Genomic DNA, 19038 nt, shown 5'->3' with positions numbered 1-19038 from the left:
GATATTTATTTCCCTGACAAAATTACTTCTCAACTCACACATAACAAATACTCAAAAAAGATTACTTCGATTGCATTAATTTTGACTTGGGATCATATTGTTTCTTGTGATGGATACATTTTGTGATGGCCAGAAATTAGTTTTGAAAAAATGTGGTTACCTTTGTCATTGCATAAAACTTTTCTGCCTCAACCCTTTCTTGAAGCACAGCAAAAGGTCCAGACAACCCATAAGCTAAGGGACAAACCATCGAATCCTTGATAAAACCATACTTGAATATGCATCTTCAATTTGGGCTCCAGAATGTGATGTGACACGAGTAACATCAAAAGCAGTCCAGAGACAAGCAGCCAGCTTTGTTAAAACATCGTTTGCAACAGTCTAGTGGTGTAAAATTATTGCTTAAATATCTGGGATAGGAGACCATGAAAAAAAAGGGTATACAAGTCTAGAGTGACCACGCTCTTTTGGATCACCCACCACCAAGTTATAGTACCTGCCAAGTCAAACCTTACAACTACATCAAGGCCTTGAGGGCACAGTATGAAATACCAGTTGTTCCAAACCTCATCCATCTACAAGAGCTTCTTCCCAGTGGGTGTCATGTGGAACAGTCTTCCTGAAAGCCTGATCAGCAAGCCCACATTAGAATCTTTTCAACTGGTTCTGGTCACCTTCTGTCTTTATTGTTAGAATTTATGTCTTTACTGTTCTCTTTTATATGTATAAAGCAGTATTTTAGCACTTAACCCCATGTCATGTTTACGCATCATGAGGTTGTACCCTACTTCAGAGCTCAGTAATGTCAACATCATTTGAGGCACAAAGCCAGGTGGTATTACAGAAAAAGAGAAAAAACATATAGTTCTACAATGATGTCAAATAATTTAGATTTCAGCTAGCATTAATAAATACAGCCCCAAAATAATTTCTGAGACCCCAATTTTTTTAAGCCAAAAATTATGAGTCTCGGAACGGGTGGTTGGATTGTTTGGCCTCAGATCTAATTATATTTTCACCCATCTGCACATGCACATGTGAAATAGCCATTCAAAAACAATGTATTCTATGCACCTAAGCATCTGGCTAAATGAAAATTTCTTGGAAACAGATGTGTTTGGATGCATTCAGCAGTAACCCCAAACATGCATTTCCTACAAGCATTTATGGTGAAAACGAGTTAACCTCACAGATGTCCACTCCAGTGGTGATTATACTAAGTTCTGAAGGATGCAGTTAGTAGACAATGATGTTTGAAACCCAGTTTTGAATGAACAGCTTTTTGATGGCCCAAAGTTGGAAACAATTTTTGCCTATGTGCAAGAGTTACCTCCCTTGTATCATACAGAAGATAGTTTTTGCTGAAGAAGTGCTCTGATTTTTGCAAATCAACAATTTTGGCAATACTGAATTTAAGTTACAATTTATGAATTACATCAGTCTGTCTGTGATGTCACCATGGCAGGTGGATGCAAAAAGATTAACTAAATTCGCTTGTTTAATTAAAGGGCTAAAGGTTTTCCAGAATTATAATCATTTATCTTTGAAATGTTGCAGGTATGCAGATGGTTGTGTTGCATGCATAGCTGTACATGATAAACAAAAACACAAAAGCATGTTACCTCAAAAAGCTCTATATGTTTAATTTCATGACAAATATTTCATGAACATTTGCTGCGTAAGTAACAATATCCAACTTACGTTAAATGAATAAAGATGGACAAGATGTACATGTAAATTGTGATAACCAGATTTCACAAGTAGAATTTTTCAACAAGATAAAATCCATCACTTTGATGACTTTATTCACTAACAATTTTTAAAATTTCCTATGATAACAATAACATAACTGCAATTAACCATAGTATGGGGAAACATTAACAAACAATTTGCACCAATTAGAGCAAAGCACTGACATTTCAATACAATAAATGTGCTTATGAAACCAGGGCTGCATTTAGCCATCAAAAGAGTTAACAAACTGTTCACACCAGAAGGACTGTACGAAACTCATTATCTGTACACATTAAGCAGTGTATCCTTCTTTGCAATGTCTGCAAAACTTGGATTTGTACTTAGAAGTAATCTGCCTTCTAAATATAGGATACTCAGCCTGTATTAAGTAGAGGTCATTTTTACTATTGTAAATTCTTAAAGAATTGCAGTAACATTGATTATTTAATTTTTTATGTGTTTGTGTTCTGGGTTTCAAGAGATCAAGTAGTGTTCCTTCACTTCAAATGGTGTCCATCATTAGGGTTGTTTAAGCAAAATATGCTTGGGACCCAGGGAAAGTACCTTTAACATAGAGTGACTGCAATAGAGAATTTTCTATCATTTTTAAGTAAACTTGTTTACTAATTTGAGTACCCTGACGTAATGTTTTTTTTAAAAAACTGCCATCCCTAGGCACCATACATGCTTAAATGGAACAGTCCATCTGATGCTTGGTCATGGATACCATTTTTAAATCTACTTTACAGTGACTTCACTTTTGACACCCCTCCCCCATAATCGCATTATACTCAGGGACCAAATGCAGAAATAAACACATGTAAATGTTTATGCTTAATTTGTACAGAAAGACACGGTGGGTAAAAATGACCTTGTAAAATGGTTATGGAATTGTTTCAAAAAATTCCAATTTGGACCACTTATTGGAATGGGGACTGAGCTGATCTCAGAGGACAAGTCTCACATCCTACATAATACAGTAGTCATCTCATATCAGTGTTGGTAGAAAATAATGTCTCCTTGGACATTTTATTTTAATTTGATCTGTGGGCAGATAATGCTGACTATATCATATGTTAATAAACCTGATCACTTAATTTTGTTTCATTTCAAAATATTTTTTGCCTCATCTATTGCCAAGTGCCACAGAAACTTAATATCTCTTAATAAGTCTCCTAAAAAGGCCAAAGCATTTGATTTTACTATATATTATATGATATTGCACAATCATTCTCTATACTAGGTTTTCATTCAGGAACACTTTGACAATATCTTGATTCAATATCTTCAAACAACTTGCCATCACTTTGCTGTGCCTCACAGCATAAACATGACCTACCTTCAATATGAAGGGCAGGGAATATGCTATCCAGTCTCAAAATATTGGAGTTGCCTCCCTTGACATCATTGTTTTCAACAATAAGGGTTCGTTTGTCAGACAACATAATCTCTATTAGACCATAAATACTATGCAGAACAACATGCATCTTAATTTACTGATAGTTACTGACAAAACATAAATAATCCAGCACTTGTGTACAAGAAGTACACTAATTTTTACAGAAATGAAAAGAAATGACATCATATTTAAATTAATGATTGTCAAATATTTAACTAATTCAATATGGTTTTCACCAATACATTTTAAATTACTGATATAATTCTGGTATTCTGACCTTGTATTAAAAAACAATTATTTATAATAATCATTGTCTTTAGTAAAATGAATTTCTAAAATAAAAACCAAGGTCTTATAGACTAGTAACTTTAAAATGATTATACCAGACCCGCTATAGCACTAAAGTCAAGCTCAAAAATCTGAAAATGCTAATGATCTGTAAGTTTAAAAGATGATCATAAAACTGAATCTGGACTCCTCTACTAGAATGCTAAATTTCAAGTATTAAAACAGACTAAATTATCATAATTAAGTTCATGCGCTTCAGCCAGAGTTTAACTCTAAAAAAAGGTCAAGAAAATGGGTCTGATGTGGTCAACTCAATAATTCCATTTCTTTCTATAAGAGCAAAGTTATTATCTAACACGTATGGTACTAGATACTCGTATACTGCCCAGGTATAGTACTAGATACCCAAAGACTCCCATGTCTGGTACTATATACTCATACACTGCCCAGATATGGTACTAGATACTTGTACACTGCTCAGGTATGGTACTATATACTTGTATACTGCCCAGGTGGTGTATACTGTCTTGTACCACAAGTCCATCTGAGATAAAGGATTTGTTCTACATTTCTAGCATTACATTCTGACAAGTACACGTTCCTCATGCACAGAATACCTTCAATAAGTTTTTAACATAATAAGATGTCACAATGATTATTCTGGATTTGCAGGATTTCTATTTTATTACAACACTGCAGATATGCAATAAAATTACTGGCATAAAAAAATTGAGCCAGAACAGGTTAGACCATTGGCAAGTCATTTAAGAACTATCATGTTGGGCATTTTTCATGATAAGGTCCTTTGAGATCAAGTCAGAAAGAAATCATAAATTTGAACTTATGAAAATTTTGGGATGAGTTTAAAAAAGCAAGTTTCACTATTTCTTGCCAGAATTAGCAACAGTTATAATTTTCAGAAGAAATATACATCTACAATAGTGAAAACAATTACTTTTTTCATAAATTAAATAACAACACAACTAATGTCTTTATCATTCTGATACAACTAATGTCTGTATCATCCTAATAACTAGTCCGTGTATCATCCTAATGTCTGTATCATTCTAATACAACCAATGTTGTATCATTCTAACACAACCAATGTCATATCATTCTAATATAACCAATATTGTATCATTCTAATACAACTAATGTTGTATCATTCAAATATAACTAATGTCTGTATCATTCTGTTACAACTAGTGTCTGTAAAATTCTAATACAACTAATGTTGTATCATTCTAACACAACTAATGTATCATTCTAATGCAACTAATGTATATCATTCTAAAACAACAAATGTTGTATCATTCTAATACAACTTGTTTATGTATCATTCTAATACAAGTGTCTGCATCTCTGCATGTTCCATATAAAGTCGGAACAACAGTAATACTGATTGACCTCTGACTTTCACACTTGACCTTTTGACCCCAAAGTATTGGGATGCTCCCCAATCATTACTAAATTTGTACTGGTATGAAATTCATTACAAAAGTTTTCACAAAAAAACTTCAACAAAAATTGATACCAAAATGACAGATTAGAGACAAATAACTGAAGTTTCTACAATTCTAAACTTAAAATCTTATTGACTGCAGACAAAAGATTTCTTCTTCTATAAACCATGGTGACATAATGCAAGTTATTGGTAAATATTATGTCTACATTTGCTTACCTCTTGAAAAATGTTAAGTTTATACTTCTTGTGAGTGGGGGTCCAAAGTTAGCACATAAGACAAAAAGACTTGTTACTATTATATTATCACAGTTTGCCAAATTTATCATTAAAAAATTAAAAATGAATGTCAAAATTATTTCTATAGTCAGAAATAGTGAAACTAAATTTTCCACTGCTTTATCCGTTGCAATATTTTACATTGTGAATACTATTGCCATTACCGTTGTCATAACGCAGTACGACTCTTAACAAAAGTCCCTAGAAGAGACTGGGGCTCTACTAGCCGAAAAGAATTTCCAGGAATCCAAGATAAGACCATTTCTTCATCATAACTATTGAGGTTTGAAACCATCTCTGACATTCTTCAACAATAAACTGATTCTCACGATGCTATACTGGATGTAAGATCGAAAACATTTTCATTTAGGACCAAGTAAATGCCATAACAAGTCTTTCGGCACAAAACGATGTTAATATAACCCACCATTCAAGAGGAGTAGTAATAAAATAAATTAAAACTTTCCAATGTAGCGTCCATACTGGATATTATATCAATACCATTTATTTTAAAATGGCCATATTGAACATCAGATTGACATCATTTTCATTTAGGGTCAACTAGACATGACAGAAGTCTTCTGGTTAAAAAAAAGCCATGTTAATATAACTTTACATTCAGAGGGAGGAGCTATAACAAAATTTATAGCTGACTGCCATAGTGGCCAAAATGAATGTCAGATCAGGACCATTTTCGTTTGGGACCAACTAGACATGATGAGAATTTTTTTTAGTGAAAACCCCATGTTGATACGACCATACACACTGGAGGAACAGTGATAACAAGTATTTAAAAATGGCTGTCATGGCTTAAGCAGTACCAATTTCATTTAGGAACACCTACACTTTGGGATGAATGTGTGTGTAAAGCTATACTTCAATCACCCAAGTAATTTAGAAGTATGAGCAATGTCTAATAGATAGCAGGTCTAGGACCAGTAGACCTCAAAACAGACTACATCATAAACATTGACTACATCATAAAAATCCAACATCTCCTTTGGAAGAAGTTAATTTAATATGCAAAATAAATGTTTTTTATTACTCTTTTTATATTTTAGACAAAATTAAAATGTAATTGTAAGGTGAAGTGAATATGTAACAATGAAAAATAGTTAATGTATTGATCGTGCCTCCCAAAAGTGACGTTGTACACATCAAAAGGCTGTAATGTCATATCGTACGTATCTGCTATACGCTTTTCCAGTTTTGTCAAAATACTGTAGGTTTCTTGAATCTTTTGTCATTTTATTGAATATATACATCTTGCACACTTTCAATAATCAAGTGAGAGACAAGTTAGGGTCCTAAGGGCCACATGTAATATAAGAGTTGCCTCCCCTTTTCAACTGCTTTGCGCTGTTGTCAACTAGAAAGCAGCTCTGCTATTTTGTGTTTGACACAGAAACTATTTTACGCTTGTATATCATTAGATGTGCCATCTCAAGATAACATTAATGGCATAAGTTTCTGAAGCTGCGTTATAAATATATCAGCAATTCTTTCAATGTGAGACTTTTTAAATATATTTCATATCATTATAAATTGTATAGGGTGTACCATGCCAAATTTTTCATATATATTCGTGAAAGCATGTACAGTGTGAAAACTTAAATGGATGCCATGAGACGACAAACATGTCTTTCATTTTAGCTCAGACTGTGAATAATAGTATACCGATGAAGAAAATAAAAATGAGTTAGCAATCACAGAATGGCATCAATAAAGCAAATAACTTGCTTTAATAATAGCTCTGGAGATTAGATGAAATAACCCCTGATAATCAGTTGTGAACTATGATTATTTTTCTAATAATATACAAATTCACAAACAAAAAAAACACATAGCATTTTCTTGAGAACATGTAAAAGTCTGGGGCATTTTGACAATAAAATAAGCATTAGCACATTGTAGCAATCAAAACAATCTCTGTACAACTCAGCAATGAAATGGTCAAATATGTGTCACAGATTTTTTTCCCTATGGAAACAAATTTTTCCCTATGGAAAAGATAACCCTGCAATCAATGAATATTCATACTACTAAGAAGAAACTGAATTCTAACAAAACAGAAATGGGGAGGGAAATGGTAAAATACTTCAAGGTCAAATATGGAGATTTATGTTTAAACTTATTTTTGAATCCTACATACCTAAAAACACAATACTGTTTTTTAATATAAAAATTCTATGGCACAGTTTATAAATTACCTACTCTTAATATGTATGTGAAAGTAATGTGTTACCACAACAAGGCTGCAATTATAATGATTATAGCATAGGGAATCTGCAACATATTATTGAATGAAGATTGATCTAACTGAAGTTTGTAAACATGAAATGTCTGCACTATACTGACAGTCAATATGGTCATTGATACATAAATAGAAAAAGGGAATACTTAAATGATGACATCTGTTGGCGAGAATTATGAGAAAAAAACTGCATTTAAATGCAGAAGTGCAATTTTGACTAGAGGGTGTATCTTTTAAAGTGAAAATAAAAACATAAAATCTCTATTTTTGCTAAGCTGAAGACAAAAATTCATTCAAAATCAACTGCCCATGTAAATGGGGGACCCCACCCCCTTTAAAATTATACCAATTATCTTCTAATATAATTATTCATCACGTTCTATATGAGATTTCCTGTCTTATTTCTTCATTAATTAGCAAAGGCAAAAATAACGTTTTCAATTTAAATTTCTGTATCCTATGAAAAAAGTAAACTTTTAAAAAATGTCTATGAATTAAGTTTAAATCATTTTTTAAGTGCTTACAGAGATTTGTGCTGATTTGATCGCTTGTCATATGCTAAGCGACTCCTGCATAGTTATTTATGACACTTCCAATCTGCCTTAAGAAATAAAAACCCTGAAATCAACTGCAGTTATTTTATCACAAGTCAGAACCACACAATACACAAAGCACTGTTATTTTTATTTGAAATGAATCTTTACTGATATAGTTCTACAGTAATGGTCAGTCAGTATGAATCTTTACTGATACAGTTCTACAGTAATGGTCAGTCAGTATGAATCTTTACTGATACAGTTCTACAGTAATGGTCAGTCAGTATGAATCTTTACTGATATAGTTCTACAGTAATGGTCAGTCAGTATGAATCTTTACTGATATAGTTCTACAGTAATGGTCAGTCAGTATGAATCTTTACTGATACAGTTCTACAGTAATGGTCAATATGAATCTTCACTGATATAGTTCTACAGTAATGGTCAGTCAGTATGAATCTTTACTAATACAGTTCTACAGTAATGGTCAGTCAGTATGAATCTTTACTGATACAGTTCTACAGTAATGGTCAGTCAGTATGAATCTTTACTGATATAGTTCTACAGTAATGGTTAGTCAGTATGAATCTTTACTGTTATAGTTCTACAGTAATGGTTAGTCAGTATGAATCTTCACTGGTACATTTCTACAGTAATGGTTAGTCAGTATGAATCTTCACTGGTACATTTCTACAGTAATGGTCAGTCAGTATGAATCTTTACTGATACAGTTCTACAGTAATGGTCAGTCAATATGAATCTTTACTGATATAGTTCTACAGTAATGGTTAGTCAGTATGAATCTTTACTGTTAAAGTTCTACAGTAATGGTTAGTCAGTATGAATCTTCACTGGTACACTTCTACAGTAATGGTTAGTCAGTATGAATCTTCACTGGTACATTTCTACAGTAATGGTCAGTCAGTATGAATCTTTACTGATACAGTTTTACAGTAATGGTCAGTCAATATGAATCTTTACTGGTACATTTCTACAGTAATGGTTAGTCAATATGAATCTTTATTCGTGCAGTCCTACAACATTGGTTAGTCAGTATAATTCCTTATTAAAAACACTTATACAATAATAGAAGATCAGCTCATTCTCAAATTTTGACACTGTAACTTATGGAATTTATATTTATTTACTGTTTTGTTCAAATATCACTTTTCTGAGTTTTAACATCTTCACCGTTAAACTTTTATCTTTCTTGTACCACATGTCTGAGGCCTATTTCCTACTACACCACTCCCTTGTTAACTTGCACTCTGATAACCTGGGAACCCGCATATAATGCAGGTTCAGGCGTGGATCCAATTTGTTAAAACCAGCAAGTACCCCAAAAACTGATCCCATATTCTTGAACTTGAAGAAAATCGTGATCAAAATGGTAACTGAAACAGTGGTCTATCACTGGTTTTATGGTCAAAAATGGTAGATAGGACCTGGAAAGTTTAATCAACATTTTGAAATTATCAATTTTTAATAGGAAGTCATATAATTGGTTTTAAAAAAATTCAAACGACATTCTTAGTGCATTGTAATTAAAGAAATTTAAGGAAATTTCTATCAAAGATAATGTCACTTATGTCTAGTTGTGGGCAGTACATTAATATTTCAATACCAATTAAATAATTTTTATTAAGTGAAATCTGTGTTTCAGTTCTTTCTTTTTGTTCCTCTTAAGTGTAATCATCATAAATATGCAATGTGCATTTAAACGTAAAATGTGGCAATCCACCGTAACAGCTATGTCTGCAAGTGTTTCTCTGAGAACATAATTAAGGGCCAACCATGTTTTGTATTGTTGCACTGAATTAAAAGTTGGTCTCCTTTGTATTATCATGCTAATTATTGTCTTTTGAATCAAATAAAGGAGGTGGAATAAAAGAAAAGGTAAAAGGCATGCAAATCCAACATACTTAAAATCTAGCGTTAAATGTTAAAACGTAACAGACTACCTTAAATTAATGGACTTATTCATAACTGATCAAAGATAGCAAGGCAACCAAGCGAAATGAATACTTTGTAAAATAAAGAGTTTGGTTTCACTGATATGGACCATTGTGGGCATGCAAGTTTAGAAACTTCTTGAACTGGCACTTTGAGATATCCTCAGGGATGGTAAGAACTTTCACTATTACTTCCAATGAAATCATATCAATATTGTACTAAGTGAACAATATAAAAATTGAGTTTAGACTTAGACGATTGTCTCATGAAATAAATGTCTCTAGTTTTTTAAGAAAAGTAATCTTGTTGGTGGTGAATCAACAGTTAGTCTAGTTCCCTGCTGCACTGCCTCCTGACTTGGCTGTATACTATTAAATACCACTCCAGAAGCCTGACTAGTCAACAAAGCAAAAGGCAGTGATGTAATACACAGATGCATACATGCAATGGTTGTTGAAACCAGTTTCAGTGATCTTACACATGTTGGACATTTTGAAAATAAATGTTATTTATACAGAATAACAAATATCTTCATTAGAAAAAGCACATTATTAAGAATTATTATCGGCATGATTCTAAAACGAGGATTCAGTCATTAAACAACCCAGTTTCCTAACACCCCACCCCAAGGTTTTCTCTCTAAGTGGACTTTAAAATTTTTGGGAGGTCCCTCTGTAACTTGCGCCCTCGCTTATAGTGCAGACTATATTTGTGGACCCCATTGTGTGCAAGATATCAAGGGGGAGGTGTACGTATTTCTGGAATAACATTACACTCCAAGTTTAAGTCACTGTAATTGTTAAGTTTCAAAAATTCAAACTTTCCATTAATTTCCATGGTTAATTTGGTGAAATTGGCAGGAGTACATTTTAATGAAGCTAATTTTTAATTTTCACACTTAGTTCAATAAAAAATAAAGAAAAAATTAAAGATTTTTCTCCATATTTGACCTTAAACAATTTCATGCTTTAGTTTGAAATCGAATTATGCAACTACACGGTATTTGACATCCAAAACTGTCACAAGTTGCATGATCATCCAAATTTCTCTAATTAAAATTAGATTCTAAATGCTACCTTGGATTATAAGAGTTTGATTGGAGGTCATGTCTAAATAACCACTTGTTTAGCCATTCAAAACAGCACTTTCAAATTTCCAACAATGAACAATTATATCAATTAGTCCCACTGAAGAAATCCAAAGTGTATCACATGAACAAGTGGGAACAGGGACATGATAAAACTGTGGACATTAAATGGTGCTGGGGTTATTCCCACTTAAGAAATCCAAACTGTATCACATGAACAAGTGGGAACAGGGACATCGTAAAATCTGTGAACACTAATTAGTGCTGGGGTTATTCCCACTTAAGAAATCCAAACTGTATCACATGAACAAGTAGAACAGGGACATCATAAAATCAGTGAACACTAATTAGTGCTGGGGTTATTTGTAAAATCTGTGAACACTAATTAGTGATGGAGTTATTCAGCCAATTGACCTTTACTGTGACCTCTTCAGATTTCTACAGATCAATGTAGTGTCAGGGTCTGGTTTTAAACTTTAGAGAACCAAGTTTTTGAAATGCCTGAACAATGCACTTAACTCTTGATTTCTACTCTTCTGATCTGCTTACTGGTGTAAACCTTTGACAATATTTTTTCTGAGATTCCCAACTCATGTATATCAACATGGAAGTGATAATAGTGACACAAATGTTACTATGGTAACAGAGTAATGATTTTTAAACTGTGCGAATAACATTTACATCATTGCAAGCAAATTAAAAATGATAAAATACAGATGGAGTTCAAGTCGACAATTCAGTCTCACATAATTCTAAACCATGTTCAGGTCAACAATTTATGTCTCACATAATTCTAAACCATGTTCAGGTCAACAATTTATGTCTCACATAATCCTAAACCATGTTCAGGTCAACAATTTATGTTTCACATAATTCTAAAACACGTTCAGGTCAACAATTTATGTCTCACATAATTCTAAACCATGTTCTCCAAAAATGAACATGACTACACCACCCACCTATGATCCATCTTTTTCTTCTTCTGGGAATAAAAAAATAAGTTGCAGCTCAACCCATTTCAAGAAATTCCAAAGGATGAAATAATTCTGATATACTTCTTTCCTAACACAATACTGCAATCCATGTTTTGTAGTGAAAATCTGTAAGTGGGGAATTTTTTAGTACATTGAACATCGCTGTGCAGTTATTGCTTTCTAGAGGCACTATTTATTTATACAATGGAATGAGTTGCAATAAAAACCAGGAAGAAATTGAATATTAACACCAATATCCCTGATTACTGTTTTCGTTACATTACTAACTATGATCAACATGGGTTCTACAGAACCATATGATTTGTGTGCAAACAGCAGGTAATATTTATGGAATACGATTTTTTAACAATTTAACTCAGATTTGTAACTTTGCTGATACAAGGTTGGTTATGCTGCCTCTTTAATTAAAGCTGAAGAAGTGATATACACATCTTGCAATCTGCCATGCCAGGTATAGTAAAAAGAATATTATATAAGACTTTGATTGGTAAAAGATATAGAACTGCATTGCCAACTAATGATGTACTTGAAAATGAGATGCTTTTTTATAACTGCATTGCTAACTAATGAAGCGAATTTAAATGAGACATTCTTTATTGTATCTTTGCAATGCCAACTGATGAAATATTTAAAAATGTGATGCTTATTTTATAATGTTAATAATTTTCTAAGTGTCTATGAAATATCAGCAAAATTCATCTTGATAAAGAACTTAATTACTAAAATATAATCTATATTCCACTATCATCATTTTTCTTCACTGTTTTCCCTTCTGACCTCTGGCCGATCTGAAGTTGAAGTGTCAGCATCTTCCTTTCCTGACCACCTCCGTTTTCGTGGGGGAATGGACTCCAGTTTATTATCGGCTGGGCACTTGTGCTCCTGAGTTTTCATGCTGAAATGTGAGTCAGGTATTGCAAAACTAGTGCCGTTATTTTGTCTGCTTTCCCAATTCCTTCCCTTATCCACACTTGGGGAAACATCTAAGTGTTTAGTCTCCTGGGGAGATAACTCTCTCTGCTGCTGTGAAATCTCAGCAGCATGAGCTGTAACTTCTTTGTGAGTCAGTGAAATACACACGTCTCCGACAATTAGCTTCTGACACTCTAGCTGATAAAGGTTAAACGTCCTTTGAGGGTCACATGATGACCATCCCTGACCGAATACAAAAAATGGATGTTCCAGTGCAGCATCAACTGTCACCTGAAAATATAACAACAGCTGAAAGCATATATGTGAGAAATTGAAAGCAATGGTGAAAATTAGGGGAATGCAAAGAAACTAAATGCATCAATTCTGCTATGTGAACCCATAATAAACTTAACTAGATAGTTAAGTATATCATGCAAGAATCTCAAGTACCAAATAAAAATCTTCTGTACTCAAATAAAAATCTTAAGTACTTAAGTACCAAATAAAAATATTGTGTACAAAATAAAAATCTTATGCACTTAAGTACCAAATAAAAATCTTAAGTACTAAATAAAAAAACTTATGTACTAAAGTACTAAATAAAAATCTTGTGTACAAAATAAAAATCTTGTGTACTAAATAAAAATACTATGTGCTAAATATTATGCACTAAATAAAAATCTTTGGTACTTAAGTACCAAATAAAAATCTTGTTGTACTAAATAAAAATCTTGTGTACTAAATAAAAATCTAAGGTACATAGGGTTCTAAAGGCTCTCAGAAATATATGTAATACTACTGCCATAGTCCTAATACTATTGCCATATAGTACATATACTACTATCATACAGTCCATATACTACTATCATATAACCTTAATTCCACTGCCATTGATTCCTAATGCTACTGTCATATAATCCTAATACTACTGTCATAAATTCCTAATACTACTACCATGTAGTCATAATAATACTGTCATATAGTCCTAATACTACTGCCATATAGTCCATATAGCCCTAATTCTACTGCCATTGAATCCTAATGCTACTGTCATCTAGTCCTAATACTTCTATCATACAATCCTAATACTACTGCCATATAGTCCTAGTAATACTCTAATAGTCAAAATACTACTGCCATTGATTCCTATTGCTATTGCCAGTCCTAATACTACTGTCATATAGTCCTAATACTACTGCCATATCATCATAATACTACTGTCACACAGTCCTAATATAACTGTCATATACAGTCCTAATACTACTGGTATATAGTCCTAATACTACTGCCATACAGTCCTAATACTACCATAGTCCTAATACTACTGTCATATACAGTCCTAATACTACTGTCATATACAGTTCTTGTACTAACCGTTGTACTACTGTCATATACAGTCCTAATAATTTCTTTGTTCCTCGGTATCACCTCTAAAAGAGGGTAAACAAGTTGGGTAGTGATAATGTCATGCAAGAAAATCAAATAGTGTGCTGTTAAAAATACTAAGATACATTATTAAATACGCTTTGACAAAATAGCCCTTCATTAAGGTACAAGAGTTTATTGAAATATTATGTATTGCTTAACAGCAAATGCAAACTGACCCAAGTGACTTGCTAAACACAGGTGATGGTCAGACAAATCTAAATCCAAAACACTGACCAGATCGACTTGACCAGACAATTACACCTTTAAATCACTAAGAGATTCCATTGAATCACTGAAACTGATTCACAGAGTGACTTTGTGTTAAAACTGAGTATTCCACTGAATCACTGAAACTGATTCACAGAGTGACTTTGTGTTAAAACTGAATATTCCATTAAATCACTGAAACTGATTCAGAGGGTGACTTTGTGTTAAAACTGAGTATCCCCCAAAAAATTAATTATGAGTAAATTTTAATGGATGAAAGTTCCCCTCATTTACAGGTCAATTTTGATGAACTTAATTTCTTAACAAATATGTTAATGCATCTGGATTTAGAGTGATTCTTTCTACGACAGGCAGTGATAACAAAAATACAAAAGAAAAAAACAAACAAAAATATGTTAAACAAACTAAAATTCTTGCACAGCAGATTAATGTTCAGATTTTGTGTTTAAAAGATGAAATTTAATTACAATCCACAAATATGGGAAGACAACTCCAAACAGGAGTTCCTTCTGTCCTACTGACTGAAAAGAATTTCCAAGAATTCGAGATAAAACAATTTCTTCTTTTTAATTGTCAAGTGTTGAAATCATCTTGACATTCTTAAAAAATAATGAGATTTTTAATTTTAGCTGCTGTGGTGGACATAATGGGTGTCAACTTAGCATCATTTTCAGTTAGACACAACAAGGCACCATAATAAATCTTCTGGTGGAAACCCAGTGTTGATAAGGCTTTCCATTTTGATAGAGCAGTGATAAGATTTTAAAGAAAAATACCAAGATGGCTATATTTGATATCAGATTGACAACATTTCTATTCAGTACTAATTACACCTCATCAGATGTCATTTGGTGACTCATAAGAAGTCATTTGGTGACTCATAAGAAGTCCAGCCTCCTAGAAGAAATAGTGACAAGATTTTCAAGATGGCCATCATGGCAGGCATACTGAATCTCAGAATGGCACAGTTGGGACCAACCAGGCATCAGAAGTTGTTAAGTAAAAAAAACCTTGTTGATACCGCCATCCATTTAGGAACATTGATAAAAAATATTTTCAAGATGGCTGCTGCAGAGAATATATTGGACTTCATATTGGATCCACTTTCAATTAGTACCAATAAAACATCATACAAAAATTTTTCGGTGAAAATCCCGTGTTAGTTTGACCATCAGGTGTAGCAATAAAATAATTTTCAAGATGGCAACTGTGTCGCCATATTGAATGTCAAAGTTACACAATTTATTCATTTAGAGGTAAATAGACCATGGGATGAATGTGTGTATAAAGTTTCATGGCAATCCTCCAAGTAGTTCATGAGAAGTAGCAATATCAAAGTCATGCTAACCGACAGACAACAGACCATCCAAGAAGATATTTTGGTCTATTTTTTTGGTAGAGCCATAAAAAAATATGCATCTTTGAAAACATTTTTAAAAATCTCGGGAAATATTTCATTTTCAAAAATGACAACAGCAGAACAGACAAATGAGTGTCTCTGAATCCTTTATGTATTTTGTCATTTATATCACATGCATGGGAAATAAATTAAAAAGAAAACAAAACTGGAAGCGAGTATTGCAATGACATGGAAAAACACTAATGCATATCTCTATCACTGCATAATTATCAGAAAAGATCTAACAGGAATATTCTAATGGCATGTCAATAAAACTACATTAAAGAAAACTTGTCCCACAAATATATGCATATTTAAGATAACCAAGAGAGAAACAAATGATAACATCTGCAATACCATTTAAAATCACGTATTTACAAAAAGAAAACTGAAGAATTTTTTTTAATGACTTTATTTCATTTGAGCCTTAATTAGGTTTTAACTTTGCTGCTCAATGCCAACATTTATATTCCTGCATGAAATTGTACAAGCGTCTCAATATCATGACCAATTTAATGAACAAAGGCAAGGCGTAATGCCATGAAAATGTGACATGGCTATCAGTATTTTATTGTCTCTGGCTTCCTTTTTATAGCGCCCATTAGAATTCAAGTCTTTTCTTATACAAATAAATGAATCGCTAGTTCATCTTTTGTCAAGTGATTTTATCTCTACCTTTACCAATCGACTAACCATTTATCGCCAAGATCATTGATATTATAGCAATGATATCCTGAAAGTTAGAACCATTTATCGTATGATAACTTATTTTGCAGTTTACAACTGCAATTATGCCAATTTAAAAAGCAGCTTTTATGGCTAATAAGACAATACAATAAATTGTAAAAAAAAATTAAAAAATACATAAGTGAAGAGTTTCCTGCCTGGTACCTCAGTGTGTATAATTAATTTTGAAACCAACAATTAAATTAGTTGACGGAAAAAAGATTTAAAGAAAAGCAATGAAGAAATACATGACCATATTTAAATACAAGTGATTTAATCAAATACACTAATATTTTTGACTATCATTTCATCGAAGACTCTACCGGGGGCAAACACTTTATAAGCTCGCAATCTACTGAGAAGCTAAATTATGTAAAGTACAGAAAGGATTAGTAACTGATGTACACTGGAAATTTATAATTCAGTGTAAATCAATTACTCCATTTAATGTATAGTCAGTGAAGATTTTAACAACTTATAAAACACATGATGATGACGATGATGATGATATTATTATTGCACATTCTAAAGGAAAAAATTTAACTTTTTAGGTAAACCAGCAAGCAATCTCACTAGTCCGTTTCTCCCTTTCATGGACCCCTCTGACTACGAGTGTGGTAACCAAATACCTGTGTCACCCAGGTATGGTTTACTGTCTGGTGATGGTGTTATGAAGGAAAAGGCAGTAATGCACACCTAGAGCACTTAAAATTAGCAATTTCTTGGCTGAAGATGAAAAATTTTGCTAAACCACTGCACTGAGGTGTAATGAATATTTGGGTGGATTAAATTGGTCATAAATCATTAGCAGTCAAAAAGCATATATTTGCAATAATCAAAATTAACTGACTTTGTTACAGTTTTTTAGCTGTATCTTCAGGCTCCAGATGTTTCTAAACTTTGAACATGTACAGTTCTGTTATGTGAAAATGATATTTAATTAAAGAAGCGATACAGAACAGCGGGTTCTTTTTAACACAAACCTGAGCCAGTTATTTTAGATTAAAGGCATCAGATTTATTCTGTATGTTTTATAGTGCTGCCAGTTTGAAGAAGATATTGCATTTTTAATTAAATTTTTTGTTTGTAAATGCATTAAAACAATGCATACAACAAATGTGATGTGATTTCCTGAAAATATTTCTAGTTAACAGATAAACATATTTTTGGAGTGAAATCGTGACAGATCTTTGAGATGTCAATGTTCTGAAAACTGCCTTAAAAATTTTGGCTCTAAAGTGTAAGAAAAACAAAAACTATTGAATATGAATGGACAAATTTTCATCAAACTTCAGATGCAGTATACTTACAGAGCTACATCTAGTTATGAAGCTAACTGTTTTCTGCAATATAGATATTGAAATATAAATACTGAATGTTTAAGTCATCCTTTTAACCCCAAACTGCCAATATTGGTCAGTTTTAGAATTTAACCATATGTGGAATCATAATATATATATATATATATATATATATATATATATATATATATATATATATATATATATATATATATATACATACATACATACATACATACACATATATATATATACACACACACACATATATTCTCTAAAAGCAACCAGTCTCCATGTACCCATTATTATAATTTTCCATATAGAGGTAAAAACTCGTTATAACACAATTAGGTATAAAAAACATTTGCAAACGTTAAGTAGCACTGTCTGGAATACTTTGAGCCGAATGTGTGTTTGTGTGTGTGTGTATTTGTGCATGATTTGGATTTTTAATGTAGCTTTAAAATATTATCAGTCATACTGCTATGATATCCCCAGTGTGGCAGTTTATAATGATGTCTAGCACTGGGGCGTCATGATGCAGACATGTAGCATCATGTTCCACCCAGACACATTATCCTGACACCAGACCGACCAGTCCCAACACTAACCTCTTAATGCTGAGCAACAAGCGAGGCAGCTGTTAGTACCATTTTTATGAGTCTTTTGGTTATGACTCATTTGGGGTTCAAACTGAACCCATGACCTCCCATATCCAAGACAGATGCTCTAACTACTAGGCAAATGGAGTTGTCTTATCCGAATGTAAAGAATAGAAGTCTTGTATGCAACAGATCTTTCTAGAACTGGCTGAATTAAACTAACTCGCTTTCTGTCGGTCCAAGCAAATGATAAGCATCTGAATACACATTTTATTTTTTGTTTAGGCCTTAAACCTGTTTTCTACTCAATTTAAGATTCTTCACTTAGTAGCAGATCCCTGGGAAAAATCAGAGAAACACGTATGAATGATTTTCTTATGGATATCATTAAAATACAATCAAATATGATGCCTCAATTACCACAGGGAAACCTGAAGGACCAAATATATTAAAAA

At 32.7% G+C, this 19038-nt stretch overlaps 1 protein-coding gene across 2 annotated transcripts in view; it reads right to left on the bottom strand.

Moving 5' to 3' along the window:
* Window positions 1-1618: 1618 nt before the first annotated feature.
* Window positions 1619-19038, bottom strand: part of LOC149782603 (uncharacterized) — a 128660-nt gene continuing 111240 nt past the window's right edge. For both annotated transcript variants that reach the window (XM_089934080.1, XM_089934081.1), the window contains one exon: window positions 1619-13190. In XM_089934080.1, the coding sequence (XP_089790206.1) occupies window positions 12735-13190 (456 nt within the window). In that variant the 3' untranslated portion in view covers window positions 1619-12734. The remainder of the gene's footprint in view (window positions 13191-19038) is intronic.

This window comes from Sinohyriopsis cumingii, chromosome 15, assembly GCF_028554795.1.
Source record: "Sinohyriopsis cumingii isolate HCF-2022 chromosome 15, ASM2855479v2, whole genome shotgun sequence".
NCBI lineage: Eukaryota > Metazoa > Mollusca > Bivalvia > Unionida > Unionidae > Sinohyriopsis > Sinohyriopsis cumingii.
The sequence above is the reverse complement of the archived record's forward strand: the minus strand, read 5'-3'. Positions and strand labels throughout refer to the sequence as shown.